Source organism: Melanostigma gelatinosum, assembly GCF_949748355.1.
Source record: "Melanostigma gelatinosum genome assembly, chromosome: 3".
Lineage (NCBI taxonomy): Eukaryota > Metazoa > Chordata > Actinopteri > Perciformes > Zoarcidae > Melanostigma > Melanostigma gelatinosum.
Window position 1 is genome coordinate 16,536,488 of NC_136636.1, and position 25,162 is coordinate 16,561,649.

The 25,162-nt window shown below is 42.2% G+C and overlaps 1 protein-coding gene across 2 annotated transcripts in view; it reads left to right on the forward strand.

Moving 5' to 3' along the window:
- sema3fa (sema domain, immunoglobulin domain (Ig), short basic domain, secreted, (semaphorin) 3Fa) overlaps positions 1-25,162 on the forward strand; it is a 48,197-nt gene that overhangs the window by 16,585 nt on the left and 6,450 nt on the right. The window contains exons 3-10 of one of the 2 annotated variants that reach the window (XM_079265655.1): positions 11,107-11,267; positions 11,354-11,416; positions 13,702-13,821; positions 15,215-15,304; positions 16,459-16,552; positions 17,848-17,967; positions 19,623-19,762; positions 20,872-20,986. In XM_079265655.1, the coding sequence (XP_079121781.1) occupies positions 11,107-11,267; positions 11,354-11,416; positions 13,702-13,821; positions 15,215-15,304; positions 16,459-16,552; positions 17,848-17,967; positions 19,623-19,762; positions 20,872-20,986 (903 nt within the window). The remainder of the gene's footprint in view (positions 1-11,106; positions 11,268-11,353; positions 11,417-13,701; positions 13,822-15,214; positions 15,305-16,458; positions 16,553-17,847; positions 17,968-19,622; positions 19,763-20,871; positions 20,987-25,162) is intronic. The other variant, XM_079265656.1, reaches the window with a different exon arrangement.

Sequence of the window (25,162 nt, forward strand, 5' to 3'; positions counted from 1 at the left end):
CCCCGGTGCTCAACTAGCTGCCCTGGCTGGCCCTTTGAAACCGAGAGAACATTTATATTCGCATCACAAACGTCTAATTGACCATCTCGTTTCACTGCAAATATAGGATAAGGAACATACGAGGCATGTCCTGAGCAATGCTGTGCATTTAACAAATAATACCACGTTTTCCATTTGCACATTTCATTTGATTGCTCCAGTTGAGCCTATTGAGTGCATTTCTATTCAACAGTTTTAATGCATGTTTGGAAAAAAAGTGTTTTTCTTTTCCTCTTGGCTAAGTTCAGAACATTTGCCCCGTCTCTCCAGGTGGCCTGTTAGTTGAAGACACACATTACAAAACGTCCCCAGTTCAGCTTCAGCCAGTGGCCTTTGTTGCTTGTCATCCTGTCACTGTCTCCGTGGTAGCTGACAAAAACGCCACATGGGTGTGTATGTGTGCGGACAGAAGAGACAAAGTCATTCATTCAAATAACATAAATGGGAATTATCTGGGAAGCAGCGATGAAATATCATGATGTGTCAGAGTTATTGCTTCTTGTCTGAATATGTCGTTGAGTCACTTCCTCCTCAGTAATTTGCACAACACTAGTTGATGGAACTACCACAAGCCATGGAACTACCACAAGCATTTCTTTTCGTCAACTTATGAGAAATTTGCCTAAAACTGAACATTTTGTTGGAAGCATAACTGTTGTCTCTTAACAACTCTTGTTAACTCTTTCTTCACGTTAGAGTGAAATACTTTTAATGGGTGAATCACAAGCCTGACTTTAATAGAAAAACACATCATCACTGAACACATCATGCATGCATTTCCCCCATCACCCTGCTTCCTCCACTTGTGGCATGCCGGGTGTTAAAGAAGGAGCGTGTTATCTCAATAGGTTGGTATGCAGACAGGGGCTAGTGGATGCTGGCAGGATCAGGCAAGCTGAGGAAAAGGAAAGCTGTCAGGGTGCTAGGTGATGAGCCATTACAAAAGCATAGAGAGGGAGATTCAAGATAGATGGGGATGCTCTCATTTTTCAGAAGAGTTGCATGCAATGACAACATGTTTTTAAGAATCTGTACAATGTTCTGGATGATGTGATGGAAGCTGGCGGAAATGCAATAATCGTGAGGAGGTTGATGCAGGACAGGAAAGTGATAAGTGATTGTTCAGATATTTGTTTCCTCATCACTCCTCACGACGAAGCTGCATTTTGGTTATCTGATTTTGGCCATCGCGTGCTGTGAATTTAAAATATTCCACATGAATGGTTGATTGAGAAAAGGAAGAAAATGTTTTTGCTTGTATTAATATAAGAAAGCTTTGGTCTTAACTGCAGTCACATCTCACTATCAGATGGTGTTCGGCCTTATCTGGACGAATAGCACTTGGATGATTGAACCCTTGCACATAAAACCACAGTGGTGTCAACTTTACCATGTCGGGAGCATAGAGATCATCCTGATCAGCTGCATCGCTGGCTGGACAAAGAAGTGCACTGCCTCAGACCGCTACTCATTCAGAACAATGCGTCTTCCAGATTAAAAGAGATAATTTGTCTATACATCACCTTCAGAATGAAACATAAGCGTTTTCTCATTGGGACATCATTTGTGAGTGCCTTCCAAAATTGTTACAAATTACTGTTGGTGAATAACCGAAAGAGCGTTCTGATCTGAGACTGCTATGGTTAAGTATAAAGTAAGGTTTAGGCACAAAGAAGACTTTCTGACGGACACATCTTGGTTACAGTTAGAAAACGTTGACTGTCGACAGGAAACCAGAAAAGAACAGCATTAGTGTCAGAGTCCAACGATTTGTTGACCCATCCATCCACCTCGACTGCCTCCCTCTGTGGACTTTGTGGCTTTATAACATAAACATCTCATAGCAATCTCCTTTACCTAGACGTAATTCCCATGGCTGGTGTTTGGGGCATTTTCTTGATCGACATTCTACCCAGGGTGTCTACCATAAATGCTACAAAAGCATTGCACTAGTACAGCTAACACCCCTCCAACACTGCCAATGGACTGTTTGAATATATATCCAAAGTGTGTAAACCAGCACAACCAGGTCTCAGTTCCTTACCAAAGGCCATTAGATTCCTGAACACTCCCCTTAATTATCATTTGAATCATTTCTTCCCGCCTGCTAGAACACGCCACTCTGCGTCTATTGCATTTACAAAAATAAAGAGCCAATAGTGTGCATCTTGTATGTCTTATAGAATAGTGCCTATTTGCTCATTGGCCTGTACATGCACGTGAAAATGTAGCACATATCTTCTTAAATGCATGGTACAGTATGTGCCGTCTGTTTACCATGTGAATTTGTCTGCAGATACGTTATGCGAAAATCTTGCTTCCTCATTATTCTTCCACCCTTCTCTTCTCTTGGGTAAATTACTTTTGAAAACTCCTCTCTCCTCTCTTTCCCCTCCTGCCCTCTACCTAAGCTGGCAGCTGAGATCTCAATCAGTGTTTTTGTGTATTTGGGCACACAATCAAGGTGTTTTGTCCTCCAACCCATGATTAGAATACACATTGGAGAGCCTCTCTGTGCCTTTTGTGAGCTGTGTTTTTTGCCCCCTCAGCAGCAGTAGACGGGATCTCAGCCTCGCTGTGTGTTGGCTGCACAGAGGAGCACTCTCAGAGTTTGACTCAGAGTTTCCATGGCTCTCTCCTGTCTGCTTTGATAAATGGAAGTTCTTAGGGTTGCTGTCAAGCTCCTCATCCCTCGAGACTCCTCCCTCCATTCTCACTCCTCTACCATGCCATTTTCTGTAGTGGGTGAAAAATGACCTCGGGGAATATCGTGGATGGGTTGGATCTCCCAAAGAGGGTAGAGGTGGCTGTTCTCCCCAGTGGATCCTGAGTCAACACTTGCTGCTAATGGTCTCTCTAAATTTACCTCCTAATTACCCCCCTCTTATTGCCCCCAGCTAGCAACACTGTGGCCATGACCTTGATCCACGAGAAAGCAAGAGGGCATGCTTAAAATGATGCCATGTTCAGTTCTGGTTAAAATCAGCGGAACAAGCACTGATTTATCGACATCTTGGCTCAGAGACTATGCAAATTTAACTCTCCCAATCGAATCGAGGATAAGAGGAAATCCATAAATAAGAATGAACAGACTCCTCAGAGAAAGCATTGTTCATCTGGGGGTGTGTTGGTGCAGCTGACAGAGAGGGAGAGTATTTGTTCTGAGTGCCAGGTCAGAGGTCAGCCAGGGAGGGGAGGGTTTTTTTACTCATTCACACCAGTGCTGTCCCATTATTCAGCCCTTTCCATAATCCCCCCCTAACCTGTGTTGTCACTGCTGACCACTGCCGCCACTCTGACCAGCTCGCTGCAAGCGACAGCACAGCTACAACAACAAACACAGCTTCATCATCATTACAGCAGCTTGCAGCATCTGCACAGGCCCAATGGCACACACACAAATACTAGTGCATACAACAGCCAGCCTCGGGCCCAAGCAGCGCCTTGGGATAGAGCATTGTATAAACAAAAGTAAGGAGCCAACCAGTGTTTTTCATGCTCTCCAAAACCCAGAGATTAGACGAGTGTTGTAAAGGAAGAGTCAGGTCGACCTGCACACTGATTTCCTGAAAGGCACGGCTTTTTAGTATTTACAGCATAAAATGGATTTCTCTTTTTTTTTTTTTCTGTGAAATGTGAAATATATATTGTATGCCTATTGAATGTATCCAACTATATTTATTCATGTGTAAACAAGCAGAAAAACCTGATAAACAGCTTGCTTTGTCTTTGCGTGAAGCGTATCTCAATTGAGCAGCAGTTACATCAGTGTGTCTTCCCCCCATGCGGACATCTATAAGGAGGGGCATTTTTCCAATCTCTCCCTGCTCTCCTCAAACCATCCCATCCCCTTATCCCCAGTATCATGACCACCCTGCTCTCTCCTGTCCCAGCTTGGAGCAGGCACCCTGCCTGACCCCTCCAGAGATAATCCTGATTATGCCGAAGTGTGTAGGATGCCAGGGATGAGCTTTCACCCCAGGCCCCTTGTGTCCTTTAACCTTTCACCTGCGGTCCTGCAGCAGGGCTTTTGAGGGCAGCTGTCTGTGGCAGTGTGTGTTGAGGGACAAGCATTGGTAGTATTCATATAAGACACCTCAGGCTTTTAGTAGTCACACTCCATTGGTTTTGGCTGGGTCTTTACTGAATGTATATGAAAAGGACTATGCACAAGATATGAGTTTGTCATATATATATATATATATATATATATATATATATATATATATATATATATATATGAAGTCAAGAATATTTGTTTCTTGACTGTTTTCTTGACAATAAAGAACATTCATTTATTATAGTCCATCATTTACAGGTGTAACATTTGAAATAACATGCCTTGTGCATCCCGTCTCTGCATGTAATCCCACTGTATCTCTTCTGATGACAACGTATACAGTATAACATGAATTTAATGAAGGTTGGGTTTGCAGACCAGACACAGTGGGATAAAGAAACTAAAACGACCTTTCCTGTCAGTTGAACCAGAGTTCCTCCTCTACTCCCTCATGCTTTAATTAACCTTTACTGTCATCAGAAACCACAGAAGTAGATTTTCTTTCTAATCTCTAGTTGCCACTCAGGAAGCGAACTCACTACATAAATCAATCTTTCGCTGCTCTTGATTTGTGCAGTGGGAGACAGGTGTCTCTGATTTGATGCGAGGATCAGAGAGCTCTATTTCTATGTACGCACACACATGTGTATCAGTGGCAGACGAGCGTGAAGAGCATCTGAGTGACAGCATCCGGAAGCTCGGAGATAAAGCGTAATCTGGTGCCAATTATTTGTCCTTGACAGGCACAGGTAAGCAGCAATCAGCTCCTGTGACATGTGTTCTGAGTCAATAGTCCTGGCCCCAGAGGGTGGTGAGAGGCTGATTATGAGGTGCTGAGCGGAGGCAAACACAAAGCTTGGGCTGATAAGGCTTCCCAGTGCCGTTCAGCCCCTCTGATATCTGCAATGACCTCTCCCTCGTGTGCGCTTACACTTGCAAAGATACACCGGAGTCACTCACTCAGTATGCACTTGGGATTTGCACTGAACAGACACACATTCTCTCGATCCTTGATTGTGTGCATTTTTAATACAGAAACTAATCCAAATGTCCTCATACCTAAACAACCGAGGAAAGGTCTGCTTGGGTTTAGACAACGCTTGGATGCAGTTGTGGGAAGATTGTGATTGTGGTTAAAGTAATGCTTTGACATTCATGAAAATGTGGGAAATATGCGTATTCACTTTCTTTCTGAGCGTTAGATGAGATACTTAATGTACAGCCATGAGAGGGAAATTGATCTTCTAATCATGCGATGATATAAAAATGTCATTACAGCACAAACAGTAGGTCATTTTCCTTGTAAAAAATAACCAATGCTGTCTTTATTCTGGTGAAGAAAGCCCTGATGTTTAAGCTATCTGTGTCCCACACTTGATAGAGAAAATCCACATTGGGACACATCCGTGCACGCTTGGCTGGAGACAAGCCGCAGCAAGGTGGGGCCACACCTCTACTTTATGAGAAGGTGAACATGAGTAGATTGGGGAATTCAGACAACATGCCAGAGATGCCTGGGCAGGTATGGTTGTTCTGCTGCCTGCTTACTCAGACCCCCCCTTTGTCTTTCACCCGTAACTAACACACACAAACACACTGACGGGAAAGATCTGCGAGGCTGATAACGGCATGAAAAGAAGTGGCAGCGGTATCCAAGTGCTGCGTCTTCCGACATATCTTTACAGATTAAAAACAGAGGTCCCTTATGTCCCTTTGAGGGTGACCCAGGAGAACCACGCCAAGGTGCAACTCTTGGCTGAAGGGCTACATACCTTGGCTGCAGAACAAAGCAGAGAGTGACACAGTTCAGAGGGATCACATCAACAGTTGGACAGACTACAGGCCCAGTTTACCAGCAGATGTCATTCATATTCTGGGCCAGTCGTAGGAACGGATTGAGTTTTATCGAACAAAAAAGATTGTGAACAAACCAAAGACAATTCACACACACTACAAAGAGAAATGCAATTTAGATCTGTCTGCCTGTGTGTCTGGTAGTGATTACAAAGACCTCGCTGGGAAACTTGGTGATACACACCAGATCCTGAGACAGACACTTGTACCCTATCATTGCCGAGTTTAGCAGCTGGTTATAAATTCAACCGTTTAAAACACAATGTAAAGGCTGCGTTTTGTTTTGTAGCATTTTTCTTGGCTTTAGTGGCATGCTCAATTTTGGCCGAGCTGCAACACACAGGAAGTCTTCTGAGAACATGAATTTGTACTGAAAAATGAGCGTATGAGCACCTTGAGGTGGACTGTTATCATGCCTTACTCCTTATCTCACCATGCCACAGGCATTATTTCAAGCGAAATGTGTTTTCGCGTGTCTCATCTTGCAAGGCTGTGGCATTTCTCCTGATTGCCACTTCATTTTCACAGATCAAAATGGCATGATGAATAGAGTTGAAGTACAGTCGAACTCTAATAGTCATTGTCTTTTAGCTGAAGGGACATTTAAATGTACTTTGGAATGAGTCCCATTTACTGTAGATGCAGTCTATATATGATTGTACACTGTATGTCTCGTGCATTATGATTTCCTACAATGCAATTTGATGTAGTTGAACTACGGGGCTGCATACAAAAAGGGTGCTGTGATGTCCATACAGCGCTCATATCACCCACCGACTGATTTTATGCTTTGGCCCAACCATTGCTCTTTAGATTACCAGTTCATCACATTTGGTTATCAGGGATTTGCAGACCTCCATGAAAATATTTCTTCCTTTTCATGTAAATTTCAGCAAACATCAAAATGATTAAAAGTTGTCCAAACCACAATTGGGTGTAATTTCCTGCCATGTTTCAGAAAAAAAAGATAATTATTGTATTTTAAAAGTGTTCAACACAGTTTATTTGAATATCATTTTTTAAATAAAATGATTGTGTTACTGCCTAGAAAGGTTGTTTTTTATCAGTAATGTCATAGGTACAAAATATTCTTCCCAAATTGAAAGTACAATATGTTTCTATGCATTCGGTTTTGATAAAGAGTTGAGTTTGGTCCTCACTGGGGGTTGTTTTTTTTCATGAAATGTGGATCATTCATGAAATTAGGTCCGTTTCAAAAGTAATAGATGTTGATCCAGTGATCCTGAATGGAGCTAGACTTGAGGAGAGGGAGGAAGATGAAAGGTTGTCAGACACTCAAAGTCAGTAGCTGCTAGCTGATAATGTGATTTGATGAATGTTTATTTGTAACATAGTAGGTTATCTGTCTGTCTGCCTGTCTAGTCTGTCTCATCTGTCTGTCTCGCCACTCTCATTGAACTTTTCGGCGACCTAACTGCTGTCGGACTTGTGACAGCCAGTCACCACCAGCAGGCTCCCATTCAGATGTCATTGCGTGTGAAACTGAGTGTAGAGGTGATGAATGTGGGATGTTTAGCTGGTGATGTCTGGTGTCCCTGAAGCTCCAGTATCATTGGATGCTGGGCCTGCCAGAATAGCAAGCTGGCTGAGTGTGTGGCGGACAAGCAGTTAAGGATGGAAAATGAGACGGGGCGTTCATGGAGAAAGAATGGAGATGTGCAGTTTTAGGATGTTTTTCTGTGTGTGTGTGTGTGTGTGTGTGTGTGCTGTTTTTGTGCAATCATAGATTTTAACATATGACACCCAGGGGCTGTGATTCATCATCCTGTTGCTGTCACTGCCTGTACCCGTGTCCTACGTTACTGAGCTCATGCGTATGTGCTCCGATCTAGGGCTGGGTGATAGTTCAAATCGTAAAAAATTGAAGTTCTAATCTTTAAAATTTTAGTTCTGGTTGATTAGGCAACATCCTTCCTTGCTGATGGTAAAAACATGGCGGTTTAATACTAAAGCAAAAACTAATTGCGATTGTTGTCTGTGTCCTCTATGACAAATACATTGCATTTCCTGTGAATTCTTCACAATAAAAGCAACCTGGTGTTTCACCGGTTGAATGCTTTTAATGTAAATTAGCTGCAGTAGGAAATGTTTCTATTATACCGAAAACACGTCAGGCAGCGGCGAAGTGCGGCTCCGCGCCATAGTTACAGTTTCCTGCGGCAAGTTCATAGTTTTCTGGTTGCGTGTTGTCGTTATCCTGAACTTTATTTTAAGTGAGTGAGCTGCAAACGATGAGGTTGAGGTTGATGCGATACCATTATAAACAGTGTTAGGAGTGGTAGGGGGGTTATAGTTCTCCTTTCCCTGAACATTTTGGACTGCTTTTTGTTCAGACATATGATGTGTAGTTAAGCTTTGTGTTGACAATAGGATATCACTGATAGGTGTGCGTGCTTCCACTGGAGTTATCTAGCCAATTACATAATTAGACTCAGCTGTGAGAGCAGCACAACAGGTGAGTGAGTGCTGAGTGGAGTCAGATTCTGAAAGTGCAACTCAGGATATACTCCTGCTTCACACCTTTCCATCTCATGACATTGTGTGGAAGCACTGTTGTATTTCGGGGACCCATCTACCAACAACCTAAACTGAGCAGAAGTAATGTTAACGAACCAAGACGGAGGTTGCAGCTCACGGTATCAGAGACGAGCGCCATCGAGGCCTCTTCTGATGGACCCGCTAAACTGCTAACCCACTGACCAGCCTGCTAACTCTGTAAACTAACCCACCTCGTTAGTCTTAGGAATGAGTCCAAGACATGAAATTAAGCCATCTCACATGGATGACGAATTAAGTTCCATTCTATTCATTCAGCAACTGGTAGTTGGCTAACTAACATTAGCTTGTTAATTATGCTTTCATGCTAACCTTATAAAACATAAAAAAGCGCCACATGAACTTCTGGGCTTCGTCTACTTTTCTTAGGACTTAATGTTTTTTATATAACCGTTCATGATAGCCATTTACCCTTTCAATTATCTTCAGATTATGCTAATTGCTATGCCCACTATTGTGATTAGGGTAAGATCTGAGTGCAGCGGATGGTCTGTTATTCTGGCAAAATACACAAATAACGATTCTGACTTATGAAAAAGTCTGCCCAGCCCATTCCAGTTTTGTTTGTAAGAAGTAGAATTAGCAGTAAGGCTCCAGGCTTACTGTTTTTCACCCCCATCCTGAAAAATGATTTAAACCCGAAGTAAATGAAAACCGTCAAAAATTCCAAATGTTATCGCTTTACTTTTATTGTCATCTATAGTGGTTACTTAAATACAAACGCATAATTCAAAGGGTGAGAAAAATACAGAATTGTATTCATATTTAAATACTTTTATTTAAAAAATCTTGGCAATAGTCGTTTTAATTATGAATTATAAGATGCTTAGAGCTAGTGTTAGGAAGTCAAACAGATCATAATTCCCTCTCTAATTATTTTATATTGCTGTGAAAACATCCGTATGAATTCAAGTTTCTCGCCAAAAACGAATTTTTACAAGAATACATTTCAACACATGTTAGCATTGTGATTTACCTTTGCCCAATCCTGCCAAATTTTTACTGAATGCCTTGAACACCACATAATGCAACTAGTCAATGCAATCTCTGGTACCGTTAGCTGTACGTACATCACAAGAAGGAATGTGCGAGGGTGAGACCTTACTGTCTGCAGAGAAGCCTGTCCCTGCAATTACTCTGAGCAGCATGCATGGCAATAAATTACAATATAATAAGTATCTGATTAAGCCGTTTGTTCCTCCAAGACTTATTTTTGACTTGCAGTTGTGACAAATTGCATATGAAGGAGACATGTGTCCTTCACTCATGCTGAAGAACATCCACACCGCCGACTTGTGTGTGGCTGTGACGGTGCTGAGAGCTGAAACGAGTATTAAAGCTATGTGCGTTTAGAGGCAACTTATGAGAGTTACATGGTTGACAGGCATGTCTACTCCTATTTACTACCTTATCCACCCCACTGCTTGCCGTGATGCTGCAGCGTGACTGCAGCATTTCACAGTTCCTGAAGCAGCTGAGAAGCAGCTGAGAAGCTTTCTGGCTTTCACTTTCCCAAGCATAGTTGTGAACGAGAGCAAGAGAAAGAGAGTCCTCCTATCAGATTCTCTTAACAGCTCGGTAGGTAACGAGAGGACCGGGAGAAAAACATGCTTTCCGTACACCAGATCTCCATTTATCTCCCAGCACACCCCGAGTGTAACTTAAACTCACGCTCACCCACCAGGGATCTGCTCAGAGCAGCATGTGAACCATTAGAGAGAAGTTTCATGTCGAAATAGTTTTAACAGTTATGTGGAGGAAAGGATGTGGCAATGTGTTGTGTATGATATGGTGTGAGACTATACGCCTGGGAGTCGTCAGCATCTTCTCTGCTGCAGTTGAAATGGAGAATTTGCAAGAAGGGATAGTGAAAGCTATCCTCTTAACCACAGCCATAGAATACAAATAAAAAAGCCATGGTGAGACTGCCAGGTCCTGAACATTATCTATTTGGCTTTTGAAATGAAGCATCCTGTGTGGGGGGGGAAAAAGCAGCACAAGCTAAAATGATTATGGTCATTTTGAGTTTTCTTGACACCTTAATGCTGTCATACATCAGTGAGTGATTTATGGTTTGTCTGTTACCATTCAGCTTTGACTCCTGTGAGATTTACTGTTTGTCTCCTTGCTTTTGTCAAACCTGCCATAACCAAATCAAGCCTGTCCATAACCTCATAATGGCAGGATGTAATTGTACGGGGAAAAAAGGAAAAATAAAAGAACTGCTTCTGTTAATTTAATTTAGGAGAGTCCGAGGGAAGATTTGGCACATCATTAGCATACTATCGTGACGTGTGTGTGTGTGTGTGTGTGTGTGTGTGTGTGTGTGTGTGTGTGTGTGTGGTTTAGATTTGTAAATGAAGTGGAGAGAAGATCACCTCTAAGTGAAAGAATGAAATAACTTTGGCAAACCAAATGGCGTCTTTATGCCAAAGAAAAAAGCCTACACACTTCTCTTGTGGCCATGTCTGGAGTTTGTGTTTCCCAAATGTATTGTATGTTTTCTGCTACAGTATTATCGGCACAACTTGAAGGAAAAAAACATTTATTTCTCCATTCTTTCTGTGTCTTTACAGAGTTAAAGTCTACCGGCACAGCTCATCACTTCTCCTTTTTGCTGAACTCGACTGACTATCGGATTCTTCGCATGGATGAGGACCATGACCGCATGTATGTGGGCAGCAAAGATTATATCCTCTCTCTGGACCTGCACGACATCAACAAGGAGCCGCTCATCGTAAGAAATGTCGCACACAAAGTATAATCCTGGCTTAGCTCTGCACAGGTTTATATCTAACCAGCTTGTTGATCTCTCCCTGTCAGATCCACTGGCCTGTTGCTCCCCAAAGGAAGACTGAATGTGTCCTGTCAGGAAAAGACACCAACGTAAGTATTCTAATAGTATGATAAAGTGAAGTGCTGAAACAATTGATTTTTCAATTAATCAGTCAATGCCCTTTTTTTAGTCCTTATTAAGCAAAAATGGCAAACATTTCCAGGTTCCTGTTTCTAAAATATATGGATTTAATATTTTCTTGTAAATGTATTATATTTGGGATTTTTGGGCAGATACAATTAGCATTTTTTTTTCATGATGGATTAAACAATGAATGAACGAGCCCAAAAATAAAATAAAACTCCCATGCAGGTGACCTCCTGAATATTTTGTAGATTTTCATACAAGCCTTTCAAGCATCAACTCTTAAGACCTGTAAGCGTTACAGACCCCCCCAATGTTCCTCCACCAATAAAAGCACAGCTGTACACCATTGTCCCTTTTGACCTGCTGCACATTTAACATAATTTTATCTGGTGATACCCTGGTGTTTAAAATCACAAGTGTGTTTTTCGTGTTAGTGACATGCATGATTTGAATGTGACACTGGGGTCAGTGCAGGGCATTTGTAAAGCTCCTTTCAATGTGTGATTTGCTGTGAAGCTCTTATTTACTGTCTCTTCATCCCTGATTACTGATTGCCTACAGCTGCAACCAATTAAGCTTTGGCAGGAACTCTGAACGTGTGACATTCAGTCGTCTCCTTCGAGTGCTGAAAACATATTACATGCACCTCCCTACATATCTCGTACATGTTACAGACGTTTCTAATTAATGTTTTAACATGATCTCATTTTCTTTTTTGCACAGTGATTATTTTTACCCTGTGTTGTCCAGGCAGGCGGACAAAATTAAGCAGCCCCTGGAAGGTGCAGGCCTGTATGAAGTGTTAATTCAGACGTTCAAACACAGCCACCGCCGGTGCAGCCCCCATGGAAACTCATCATGGAAATTCATATACAAACCAGATCCTTCTCTTTTGATTTTATTCACACATTATGACCCCCCCGAAACACTCGTCTCACACATGTTAGGGGTGAGCGCTGGCAGGAGCGGTGAGCACCGACAGGGTGATGAGGCTCTTGCTAATAACCCTGCTCTTCCCTGCTGGTAGAGAGCGCAGACAGCTGTTTATCCAACTGGAATGTCCATTTATGCGTGTTTGGTGACCCGCACCTAACAGCCTCTGGCTATGTCGTATTGGCCGTGTGTGTGTGTGTGTGTGTGTGTGTGTTAGAGGTGGGTTTGAAATTTCATCACTAAAATAAGAAATACAATTGGCTACTGGGAGACATCTTGGCAATCCTGGCCCACTCTTCAGGGAGTGACAGATGATGACAATTCAAAAGCAATTCAGAGGGGATGTCGGTTCAGGCAGGAGGTCAAAGGCAATCATCCCCACTGTGCTCTCTGTGGGGGAGCACAACTGTGCGCTGAATAATACACGCAGGCCCACATGCATAAACCCACACACAAAATAAAACATCCTCTCAAACCTCTGACTTGTGCATCTGTCGTGTTGCTGAGATCTGCCAGAATGGCTCATCCCCCATCCTGCGTAGAATCTTTTTTTTGTGCTTCGTACATCCTCTCTTTTTCGCCAGCTGTCACTAGTGGCTGACATGACGGACAAATCTAAACAGATATCATCGGCCTGTACATTTATGCTGAGAGTTTTGATTTGGGTGGATTGAGACCAGGAAGGCAGACAGCTGGTTGGACAAATAAAGAGATTAGAAAGCTGCAGACCTCGAAACCACAGAGCTGTTTTCACCAGCAGCACCTCTTTGTCTGCAGCCTAAAAAGAAAAATGATCATCTTCTAAATTCACTTACCACTTAGATATATCAATATGGAAACAAACCACATCAGTGGTGAGATGTTGAAAAGCTCACAACAGGAAGCGTCTCTTTCTAAAAAATGCATTTTCCACTCAAAAGTCTTGTTTGGTTTAACCAAAATGTTTTTCAAGTCTGACAAAACATTGAATTGCCTTCTACCCTCAGTCCCCATGGCGAAAACACTGAGATGCACTGCTTTTCCTGGTTTCTGCCATACTGTTGTATGTCGTATGGAAACACTTTTCCCTCCAACAATGTGGTCTGATGTGAAGCCTGGTCCAAGCCGTCACACAGAGCCAGAGAAAAGAGCTGCCAAACACAAGCCATCCAACAGCGGATGAGGATAGATGTGATGGTTGTAAGCCAGGCAGAGAGGTTATTAACCATCAGTGGGACATTATGTGTTATGTAACCCTTTTTTTCCCCATTGCATTTTCATGATCAGAGTAATGTTTTGAACCTAAATCTCTAATCCTGTTTTTGCTCTCCAACAGGGAGAATGTGGAAACTTTATCCGTCTGATTGAGTCGTGGAACCGGACCCACCTGTATGTGTGCGGAACAGGCGCGTACAACCCCATCTGCACCTACGTGGACCGAGGACGCAGGTCACAGGTAACCAAAGACGCTGCCCAGCAGCTATGGAGACATTTTGACCTTCACTCTCAGGTTCTATCTGTCAATCAATCTCGGGTCAGAGAATCTCCTTCTGCTCTCGCTCCTCGGTTTCACGGGCTCTGCTTCTCTTCCATCATTTTCTGCTTCTTACTTTTCATCGATTCGTGCTGTTTCACGGTCTAAGAGACTCAAAGAAAGAAGCTCATGGCCAGTCCTATCTAGATCTCTATTATTGCAAAATTGCTGTTGGTGAGATACCTAAGTGCCACAGCTTAGAGATTGTTGAGAAACCAATCTTTTCTTACCGCTGGGAATAGCATGTTGACAGTATATCTGTAGCAAAGAGCCTTCCGTGTAGTCCCCTCCTCACCTGTTTCATACACAACAGAGCCTGTGGCCTGTCTTTCTATCTGGGCTGAGAGCTTCTGAAAGGCCATCATTACTGATGAAGCCTCTCATCCATCATCAGCCTTGTAGCTCACCCCTCCGACCCTCCCTCCATCCCTCCCTCGCTCCAGCACGGCGGCCATGCAGAGCTGCAGCAGCTGCCTGCCCGGCTACAGTCCATACACTTACATTCACCACTCTGCCTGTCTAGTCTCACTGTTCAAATGGTGGGTTCAGATTTCAGTGTAAAGGTCAGTCCAGCCTCTTGTCATTCAGCTTCTCCCTTAAGGCCCAAATGCTATGTTACTTCACACTGTAAAGATTTTCTCCAGCAAGTGTAGATGTAAACAGAAACCAATTGTTCCAAAATTCCTCCGCTTAGTACACGGAGGGCTTCACACATTTTCTGTCCTCAGTTAACTCAACTTTTCCCCTTAACTGCATCAATCTTCCTGCTTTTTATGGTGTTTAAGAGCTCCTTTTTGCAGGGTTACACATTTTGGGAAAAATCTAAATGAGACTGCTGTGATTCAGGAGTGTAATGTGTCATATATATATATATATATATATATATATATATATATGAATATATATATATATGTTTTAATTTGTTCTATCCTTCACTTCATACACTGCTAAATGTCATGTATTTTTTTCAGTTGTTTGTCTCAGTTCGGTGCATTTCCTTTTCTTTTTTTCGTTCCTGGCACTGCATGGTTCATGCATGGAGTTTGCAGCTGTGTTTGCTTGACACTGATTCTAATCCAACATGGTTACTAAATGATGAACGTCACCCACCAGGCTTTCGTCGCTCTACTTCGAGCACTTTATTTATTCATTTTCTTTTTTTTAGTTCTTCGATTCGACTTGTTTTTTTCTGGTCCTTCGTTTCCTATTTCCATCTTTTGTTTATGTCCTGGTCATCATCAAGTTAAATACACTTTGTTCTGGGCTGTCGAATGTCGTAATGAGATGGCCCACTGTGCCATGTCTCTGTTTTTAGGGGTCCTACTACCTTCAGGCAGCCCAATCTGGAGGGAGAACAAGTCGGGCAGCAGACTACGGCACTACGTCAGAGCCTTTGGAGGCCAAGGTGGGCTGAAGGGAGTTTTGTAAAGGCTCCTAAGTTTGGTGCCCACCTGGAGTACTTTTTCAGTCTCAGTTGGAGTAGTAGAGATAGCACAGCTATCCAAAACGTTACTGGTTGTCAGACATATTGACACCCTAAAAACATCATGCTGAATCCCCAAAAACCTTTCAAAATATTAATGTGACTAAATATTTTTTTACAAATGTTTTTTTGCAAATAATTGCTTCCCACCAGTACTCAACACAAAACAATGCTTTGTAAAGTTACTATTCTCGTGCTAATGCAGTTTCTTCCATCAGATTTGTACTATGAGTGATGGGATCCAAGATGAATGCAACATTCTCTCCCCATGTCGGAACTATTTTGTTTTTTTCCATGAAATATTTCTTTGTTTTTGTCTGTGCTTTCAGCAACAGTATTAAAATCTTGCTCGATTATAACATCGGGATATTTTTTCCCAAACATTGATTTTTAATGATGCTTGTTTTGCCACAACAATGAATATAACAGAAAACAATTACCGGTAATATTTGGAGGCGTTAATGCTGCAGATAGTACAAAATAAGTGTTGTTGGCTGAAACCGTTGATTTGTTTTTTTTCCAAATTATGGTTTTCATCCACACACATTGTTTGTTTCTTTTATTGAAAACATATCTCCAAGAACGGGTAAAAAACATAACCCAGCTTTGACATTATTCTGCTTTCCCTTACATATTTCCTATCTGTCAGACATCATTAGCCAGCTTTAAAGTAGCTGACAAAACTCCATGTAGACACATACCCAGTGTTGACACAGATGTTCAAGATGTCCTCTTGCACTGTGGAATAATTCATTCTTGTTTGAGCCACTAACATCAGACGCATGGTGGATGAGTTTTGGATTACTCTCAGCATTTTCCTCCACCTCCCCATCTCACAGATAACTGGCTTTTTGTTCCCCTCAGCAGATCCAATATTGCAGTGAGAGTTTGTTTAAAACTGCTTTTAACATCCAAGTATACTTCAAAGTGCCTTGTAAATGCTGCATTCAAAGAATAACCTTCCCCCACAAACACACACCAATGATTCCTTAAACACAATACATCTTTTATCAAATAAGAAAGGAAAACAAGAAAATTATTTATTATGTTTTAACTAATTCTTTACTGTCTCATAGGAATATATCTTCCGACTTGAACCTGGTAAAGTGGATTCTGGGAAAGGAAAATGTCCTTATGACCCCAAACTGAACAGCGTTTCTGCTTTGATCAGTAAGTCCCTGCTTGTTATTTTCCCTCTCATACAACATGTACAGGCAGCTTTAAATAGTGATCCGTGGAAAAAGTTCCTGAATGTGTCTTTTGTTTTAGTCCATGTACGCTGTGTAAGTATTTACTTAAAGATAATCTCAGTTGGTTGTTACAGGAGCTGCCCATAAGGTAATACACTCTGATTATGGGTGAGGTTTCTGCACCAATGAACAGTTTGGGGCAGCATCTCATTTTATTGTCAATTAATCTGCCAAATATTTTCTCCATCAATCATTTAATTGTTGTGTTTGTGAAAGGAAAATGAATTGTGTACATTTTTTTCTTTTAAAAGCCCAGTAGTATTTGTGTTAGCCTAAGGCAAGGATTTTTTGTTTTGGCTTTTTGTCCAACCAACTGTCAAAAACCCAAAGACAATCACTTTACAATCATATGAGAGATAGAAAATGGGCAAATCCTCACAAAGTTGCAACCAGAGAAGTTTTGGCATTTTGTGCCGATCATTTCCGCTCTAGTACAGTTATAGTTTCATCAATGTGTTCACGGTCAGGGTGATGTGGGTGACCTCATGGGGGTGGGTGGTCTTTTGTTGTCAGCAGCTTACAGGTGGTCAGACATGGCAGTTTATCTGTGACCTCCTGCCCTGCTTGCGGGTGTGTGAGAGAGTGAAGGATAAAAAGAGAGAGACCTCGCTATGTCAGCTTAATTCCAGCTGACCTGAACACAACTGTCACACCAAGAAAATGAGCTCCAGGCTGTCCTGCACAGCTGGCAGGACAGAAACATACCACACTGAGGACAACAGAGGAAGCTGGAGTTCCCGTGGTTTAGGCATTTTTACACGTACTACTTTTCTTACCACCTATGACCTATCAAGTCTGATGTCACAAACATGATGCAATTGTGTAAATCCAGCTGTCCTTTGGAGTATCACTGATTGGCCTAATGAGTGTCATTGCAATATAATTGAGAGGTCAACATTTTCAACCCAGACGTGACACTTCTGACACGAGTGGACTGGGTTTGGTGAGATTTTAAGTCTGGTATGTCTTGGCACTGTGCTGTTGTTTTTAAAGAAATTATAATTATCATGCAGAGTAAAGACATCTTAACTCTGAATGGCCACCGCTGCTGTCCGTGCCGCCAGTCTGATTTTGATGAAACCTGGAGGGGTTACTACTTAATTAAGTTTCAATGAGAGGTGGATGACAACATGTTCGTTACTGAAACCTGAACATTTTTCATCCTTTGTGGCTTCACCTCTGCAACAACCTTCCTTCTTCCTCTGTGACTGACAGGTGGAGAGCTGTATTCAGGAGTCTACATTGATTTCATGGGAACAGACTCAGCAATCTTCCGTACTCTGGGGAAGCAGACAGCCATGAGGACTGATCAGTACAACTCCAGATGGTTAAACGGTAATGTCTCAACTCACGGCCTGTTCTGCAGCCAGCATCATTTCTTTCACTCATCTCTTTCCAGACTGTTTCTAATTTATTCCTCAACTCTTGAAGTACACTGCTGCAATGATTCTCGCAACTTCCTGTATGTAGCTTCCACACTGCCCTACATATCCTGCCCTGTCCCTAGACCTATGTGGTCTAGGAATGAGATTGCTGATCTGTTTCAGCCTGCTCCACATGAGCATTTGACTCCAAGCATGAAATGCACTTCGCTAATTGTTGACTGCACGCCTGCAGAGCTGTGACCACAAGGCAGATTACTGAATGTCAATAATAATTGAGAGTAGCCTCTGCTCTCTGAACGTGATTGTCCCGGCGTTGTAAATGCTGTTAGGGAGCTTTCGGTTGATGTTGCCAAATCCACCCCCCCCCCCCGGTGTCCCTGGCTTCCAGATTTTCCTCTGACCCTGTTGCCCTGACAACAGTCCCCTGGCAGTGGCACACTGAATCGGGACACCTGAGTCCTGCTAATCAGCCATGCGGAATCCCTCGGATGTTTCCCCCTCCCCCAATACGTGGTTCCTGTTTATCCCCTCCCCTGGTTTTTGTTTGTCCCCATTTGGGACCCTGGTCGATCACAGAGAGGAGGGGCACCCAGCGGTGACCCACTAAGCCAGCCAGTGGGAGCGTACTGTGATGCCAAATTAAGCATTGTCACTAGGAAGAACTAAAAGGGTGGGTTCAGGACAGTTATAGTGCTATTCTTGGCTCCAGGCTACTATTATTTCGGTTACAGCAGTACTGAGGTCTGGATGAGACCTCTGCCTCATCCAGCTTCTCTGTGACATGTTTACTGTCGTCAAGTTAGTGAGGGTGTTTGGCCCAATGAAACAGGACTTAAAACCTCACTTGTTTTCATGGATATGACTTAAAGTTCTTGACCATTTCAACGTATGTTTCTTAAGGGTCTACTGCTTTCACAGACTCTTAAAGGATTAGGTTCACATTCTTTTGTCTTTCTTAAAAGAATAGTCATTAAAACCATTTTTGTCTGGCTATAATCATTTCTCCTGTTAATCCTGGCCATCAATTTAAGTAATAGGGACCATAATGCACAGCCCTAATTCTGCTTAAACATTTATATCAAAGTTTAAACCAATAAATTGCTCAGATTAAGCAGGTAATATCTTACGAATTTTTTATTTTTTTGTTAAAAGCTCCCTGTTACAGTCCCCCTACCGTAGCACGCCAAGGAAAAACAAAGAGGGAACTTAAAACTAAACAGACTTGGAGGATGTCAATTGTATTTGTCTCACTCAGACAGCTAAAGCTTCATAATAGCGTCAGCTAAACTTAAGAATGATTTTTTTTCACTGAACAAGATCCCCCATAATTGACACTGGAAGCATGTAGATGGATCTCTTTATCGTGTACTTATGTACATGTTTAAGACAGACTTCAAAAATGTGGATCTATTCTTTTTTTTTTAAAGGATAAATAAAATAGCACAAAGGCGGAGGTTGATATGCACAACTTTGATTTCTTTAATTGGTTGACACTTAAACTATTGCATTCACACTACATCCTCACCCGGGGATCATCACATAATAGCTGGTTGTTGTTTTTTTCCTTTTTTAAATTTTTCTGGATCTCTTCTTTCTTTTCTACAGATCCCACATTCGTCCACGCACATCTCATCCCAGACAGCGCTGAGAAGAATGATGACAAGCTGTACTTCTTCTTCCGCGAGAAATCCTCTGAAATGGGCCAGAGTCCAATGACCCAGTCCAGGATAGGACGGATCTGCCTGGTGAGTTATCACACCGGTCGGCAAACCTCATGTTGATCATCACAACTGAAAGGTTTATATGTCTCCGTCACGGTTAGTTATAGTCCGATGCCTGTTTCAAAGTCTCTTAGAGGCCCATAAAGACAGTTCCCCACGATCATCTGTAATTGCTGAGCACGAAACGATAACTCAAACAAAATACCAGTTAGACAATCTTTGCTGTTTGCCTCAACAGCTAAGTTTGGAAAGTGTTGTTGTTGTTTTTTCCTCTGCACGAAATGTTTGAGCGGCAGAGTTTACTTTAGTCCACATCTGTATACACTCATTTACATCCATAGAAAGCTAGAACTGTGTTCACTCAGCGATGTGGTGCTTTGACCCAGAGTGTTGTTTTTCACTGATGGACAAATAATGACACTGTGTCCAAAACTGAGGAAGTATTGGGCAAATGTACATTTTTCACCAGATTATGGTGCCAGCTGAAAGATCAGGGAATTAAGTTTTTTTTATGATTCGTCCTTTGGGGCCTATGAATATCTGAACCAAAGTACGAAAATGTCAAGCTCATGGTGGCGCTAGAGGGAACTTCAGTGGATCACCAAAGTCAATACGAGACTTAGAACCTGTCCAACATTTGGGGCCAATCTGTAAAGGAGATATTTTATTGACCGAGTGAAAAGCCTGACCGGCTGGTGGCAATTTCATGCCCATCCAACCTGACAGCTGTCAAGGTACTTAACTACATTCCACATATATCGGGGGCGGTGGGCTGCCAGGCGCCTGGGGAGCCGGGGGTTCAGTGTATTGCTCAGGTACACTTCGACACGTGACGCGTCCCAGTCGGGGATCGAACCGTTGACCTTCCGGTTCCCAGACGACCTCTTAATCCAGTGCGCCACGGTCACCCCCATGTATATAAATTTCCCAAGGCTCTGAATCTCTACCTCAGCAGTAGAAGTTGGCTGACTCCTTGTGCAGATGGGCCAAGCTGAAACACAGAGCTGATCTTTATTCATACAGGTCCAATAACAACAGACCCTGTGGAAGGTTGTTTCAAACAGCTGTTAGTCAGACGTTGGTCAGTCTCTTTCCACGGAGGTGGCTGGATGACTTCTGTCTTTTCCCTACAGAATGATGACGGTGGACACTGCTGTCTGGTCAACAAGTGGAGCACGTTTCTGAAAGCTCGACTCATTTGCTCAGTGCCTGGACCTGACGGCGTTGAGACACACTTTGATGAACTAAGTGAGTTACTATTTTCTGTTTAAGAGGCTCCCTCCATCACTGATCCTTTCAGAGGATCTATGGTGCTTCATTTTATCTCTAAACATTTATACACCCAATCCCCTCAACAGGTGTGTCCTCTGTCCACCACCTGTTGATCATTTACGGTAGTCAACTTTGTGATCTAAATATTAACTTCAAAGCCAAATATCTCAAATATTTTTTTAAAGATCATGTTCCACAAATCAGGGAACATATGCATCTGCTTAGAGTTGGTGTGAAGCACGTAATGAATACGTGGCAGATGGAAAGTGGGAATTCTTACGTGACCGTGTAACTACAATTCGAAACGAGGGGGCTCCAGATGGACCTCTCGTTGACAGACTCAGTATCAACAACTTTCTCATTTACAGAGTTCCCTTCACATTTTACCCTCCCTTTGCTTTGCATACTTTCACCATGATGTTACAGTTTTAAGGCCTTCAGCATTAGCGTCGACTCACTGTACTGGAAGGACTCACGCCCGGCAAACTAGCGTTTACTGCAGCATGTGTCTGCTTATGTACAGCAATGCTGGGAAGAATCCCATGGAAGCTGCAGCTTTAGATTAACGTATCACTGACTCATACATGTTAAGCTTGACATGTCTATTCCTTTGAACACCGGCATGGCTCCAGTCGGTAACATCCTGAAAGGTAACATCCTGACTGTAAGACTGATCGCACTGCTTTCGAGCACCATCCACATGTTTTTGCAGAGAATTTGTATTTAAAGAAATAAAAAAAAACAAAGAGATTGTAAACCAAATACACACACGCATACAGAGTAATCAAAGTAGTAAGCAGCTGGCGCCAGTCCCCCCCCCCCCACCCATCTCCCGGATCATCCCGGCCTGTCCGTCATTCACATGACTGACAGGATTAACGAGGGATTTGTAGTATGATGGCGGGATGAGCAGTAAGTCTTTCACTACTTTCCACTGGTTTTTGCTCAGTTTTAGTAGAAAATGTGCTCGCTACACAATATTCAATGATGGAAAGACTGAATTCATTCTGATTTCAACTGCAAGCTTGAATTTACTTTGCGGCACCTCACTTTTCCTAAATCCTGCTGAAGAGATGGATTCAAGTTAAACTCTAATGGATAATGTTCAATCAAGTTTCAAGTCTTGTAAGGCAGCTTTTTAATGAAATGGCAAAACAAGTAAGTACTGTAAGTGCCACTGAATACATCTCATGGCCCGTAATGGCAAAAAATTAATTTGGAATGACTACAATGTCATGCACTTTTCTGAGAAATTTGTCATTGAACATTTTTGTATGAAATAGAATAACGTTTAGTCATGTAGTATAATTTTGTGATGCTAAATGCTAACCACCGCTAAAACGTAGAGCTTGTATCGGTAACCACCTTTGTTACAAAAAACAAACACAATTTCAAAAACAAAAGCTAAACAGAGGTAACACCTGCCAGAATATTCTTGAAATGATGGACAAGAATCTTGTGGAATGCGCAGTGTCTTTTAACATGGTCTCGTGGTACGGCCATTCAAATTAAAGGGAAAACGACAGATGCCACTCAGCAGCGGGCTTGGAATGAATACCAAGAAGAAAGAAAGCTCTGTCCAATCCATCGTACCCACAACTTATAATGCTTCCCTCGGGACGACGCTTTAAACTGCCTCAAGTCACCAAAAATGTCTTCAAAAAAATCCTTTGCCCAAAGCTTATCTAAATTATTATATACATAGTCAATCACACAGCTTTTGACTTAAAAGTGCACAATTTAAAATTCATAATGCACTGCTCACATACTGCAGTTACAGCTGATGACGCGGTCCATCCCGGACAGCATCGTTGCGTAAGCGTAGAGGTCGCCCTCCAGTTCCCACTCAGGTAAAGCGCTGTTAGTGCAGTCATTACTGTTTGCAGTTGTTTGCACTAATAGCTGCGAGCGGCCGGCTCAGCATCTAGAGCCGTTTCGAGGCCATAGAAATGCTCCCAATCGCTTACTCACCCCTTTAAACGTTGCACTTGAACACACCATTTAGATCACAGCTGACGGTCAGCAACATACACATACATGTACCCTTTTAAGAATATATTATTTTATTCCTATTTTGCCTATATATTGTGACAGTATTAAATAATTCACCCAGTAACTATGCACCCTGCACAGTTTTGAGTTAAATGTAGAGTAGCATCTCTTATTCCTGCTGTGATGAGGCTTTCCGAGTTGCAAATGTATGTTCTGCATTAAGAGCACTCGGTGTCAGTGACAGAAAAGAGCTCCTCTGGCAGCGTTGCTGCAGTTATAGTCGTCTAGCCACAGCACAGCAGGTCAGTTGTAGTTTTAGTGGTGAGGTCATTGTGAGTCCCGAGGTGCAGTGTAACATCCCACAGCTCTGTGGTCAGTCTTCCCACAACCACAGACTGTCTGGTAGAAATGTATTCTGTCTCCAGTCCTGCTGGTCCTGATGGAGCCCAGCAGAGGCATCAGAGTGGTTGTATGAAGACTCGAGGGAGAGAGTGGAGTAGATTCAGATGGTGAGGCACAGCCAGGGTTAACAGAGGAGAAAGCATTCAGTGGTGTACCGAGGGATAGGAGGAATATAAAGACAGGGGAAAAGACACACAGACGCTAGAGAGATGAAAATATCTGCTCGACAAAAATGAGAATAAATGTGTGGGCCATAACGTTTTATTGCCTTTTCTGAGATATAATTATGAGTTATGTTTCACCGTAGTCCACAAATCCCAAAACCCTTTTATTATCTGTATGAAGACATAGGTCCTTTCTGTTTGGGTTTCAGTTTTCTCTGTACTTTTTCTTAGTGGACATTTCATACACTTTCTCTTGTTTCTAAAAAAAAAGCAAACTTTAAAGCAACCAGAGATGTTTCTCTGCTCCTGTGATGTTGAGAGCGTCTCAAAGGCTGTTTCTGATCTGACACATTGGCAACTAAAGTTGCAACTTGTTCTTGTTCTCTGCTGATTTATTTATTTTCTCTTTCAATGTGCTCATCCTGCAGCCAAGAGGTCTGTGAAACTGGCGTCAGATGGGTTATGAATTTCTTCTTTGTCTGCCAAAAGTACATTTTTGCTTTAGGGTGCAGCCATCGCCTGCCATTCTCATACATTTGCATGTAAGGAGGTCTTTTTCTGAAATGATTTCAAACTCATGATCAAAAGAGTTTGATTTTGCAACTTTGCACATTCAGAAATGTTGTTTTTACACAAGTCGTGTGAATTTAAGCTTGTATGTTTCGTGCACACTCGATAAAGCAAAGGCCATAAGGACCATCACATTTCACCCTCAATTCTACATGCATAATTGTGGCTTAACATTTTGATCTTTCACTTCATGCTTCTCAAGTTGATTCAGGTGATATTTGAGAGATACATCAAATATGAAACAATGAAACTATCTCAGGTTGTAAAACAGAGGATGGGATTTCATGCCTCTTAACTGTAATTGGTGTTTTCTAAATACTTTTGACTGTAGGTTATTGTTGTCCTTCTCTTTTCAAGGCAATTTTAAACCGTTCCACTCGTTTCCAATTGATGCACAGCATTAAGTGAACTCGTGTGTTCAACTGCAGATGAAGTGTTATTCCACTCAACCTGTCTACTTTAAATGTATTCCAGTTTCCTTCTATACTGTTTTTCCTTGCACTTTTCTCTCATTAAGCCATCAAGAGGATACGCAGGGTTCACAACAGCCTCACCCGCGCAGTCATTGGATGCATATGGCTCCTATTAAAGTCATGTTTCACCAGAGATCTCTATTTCACTTGTATTCCACGCTGAGACTCAAGAAGTGTAGTTTAAGCTTCGGAAGAGTTTGGATTCAGGATCTCATTGAGGCTCTCGTAACCGCAATTCATGAGGTCTCCCTTTGCCTCCCACTCCTAGGAAGCAAAAAGTCTCCATATGTTACAATTATTTTGGATTGGAACCAAGTGGAATCAAGCCTTGGGATGATTTGACACAAGACACAGACCCTAATATTTACTTAATTAATTTAATTTAATGAACTTATACTTCACTACATGTCAGAGGGACATGTTGTGTTTATTACGATTCTTTTGATTTTACAAACAACGACATATGAAAAGCTTGTTTAGTACAATGCATAGTTAGAAATTAAACCAGTTGCTCTCTTGTTTGTGGCTCCTTGCAATATGTTTCAGGCTTG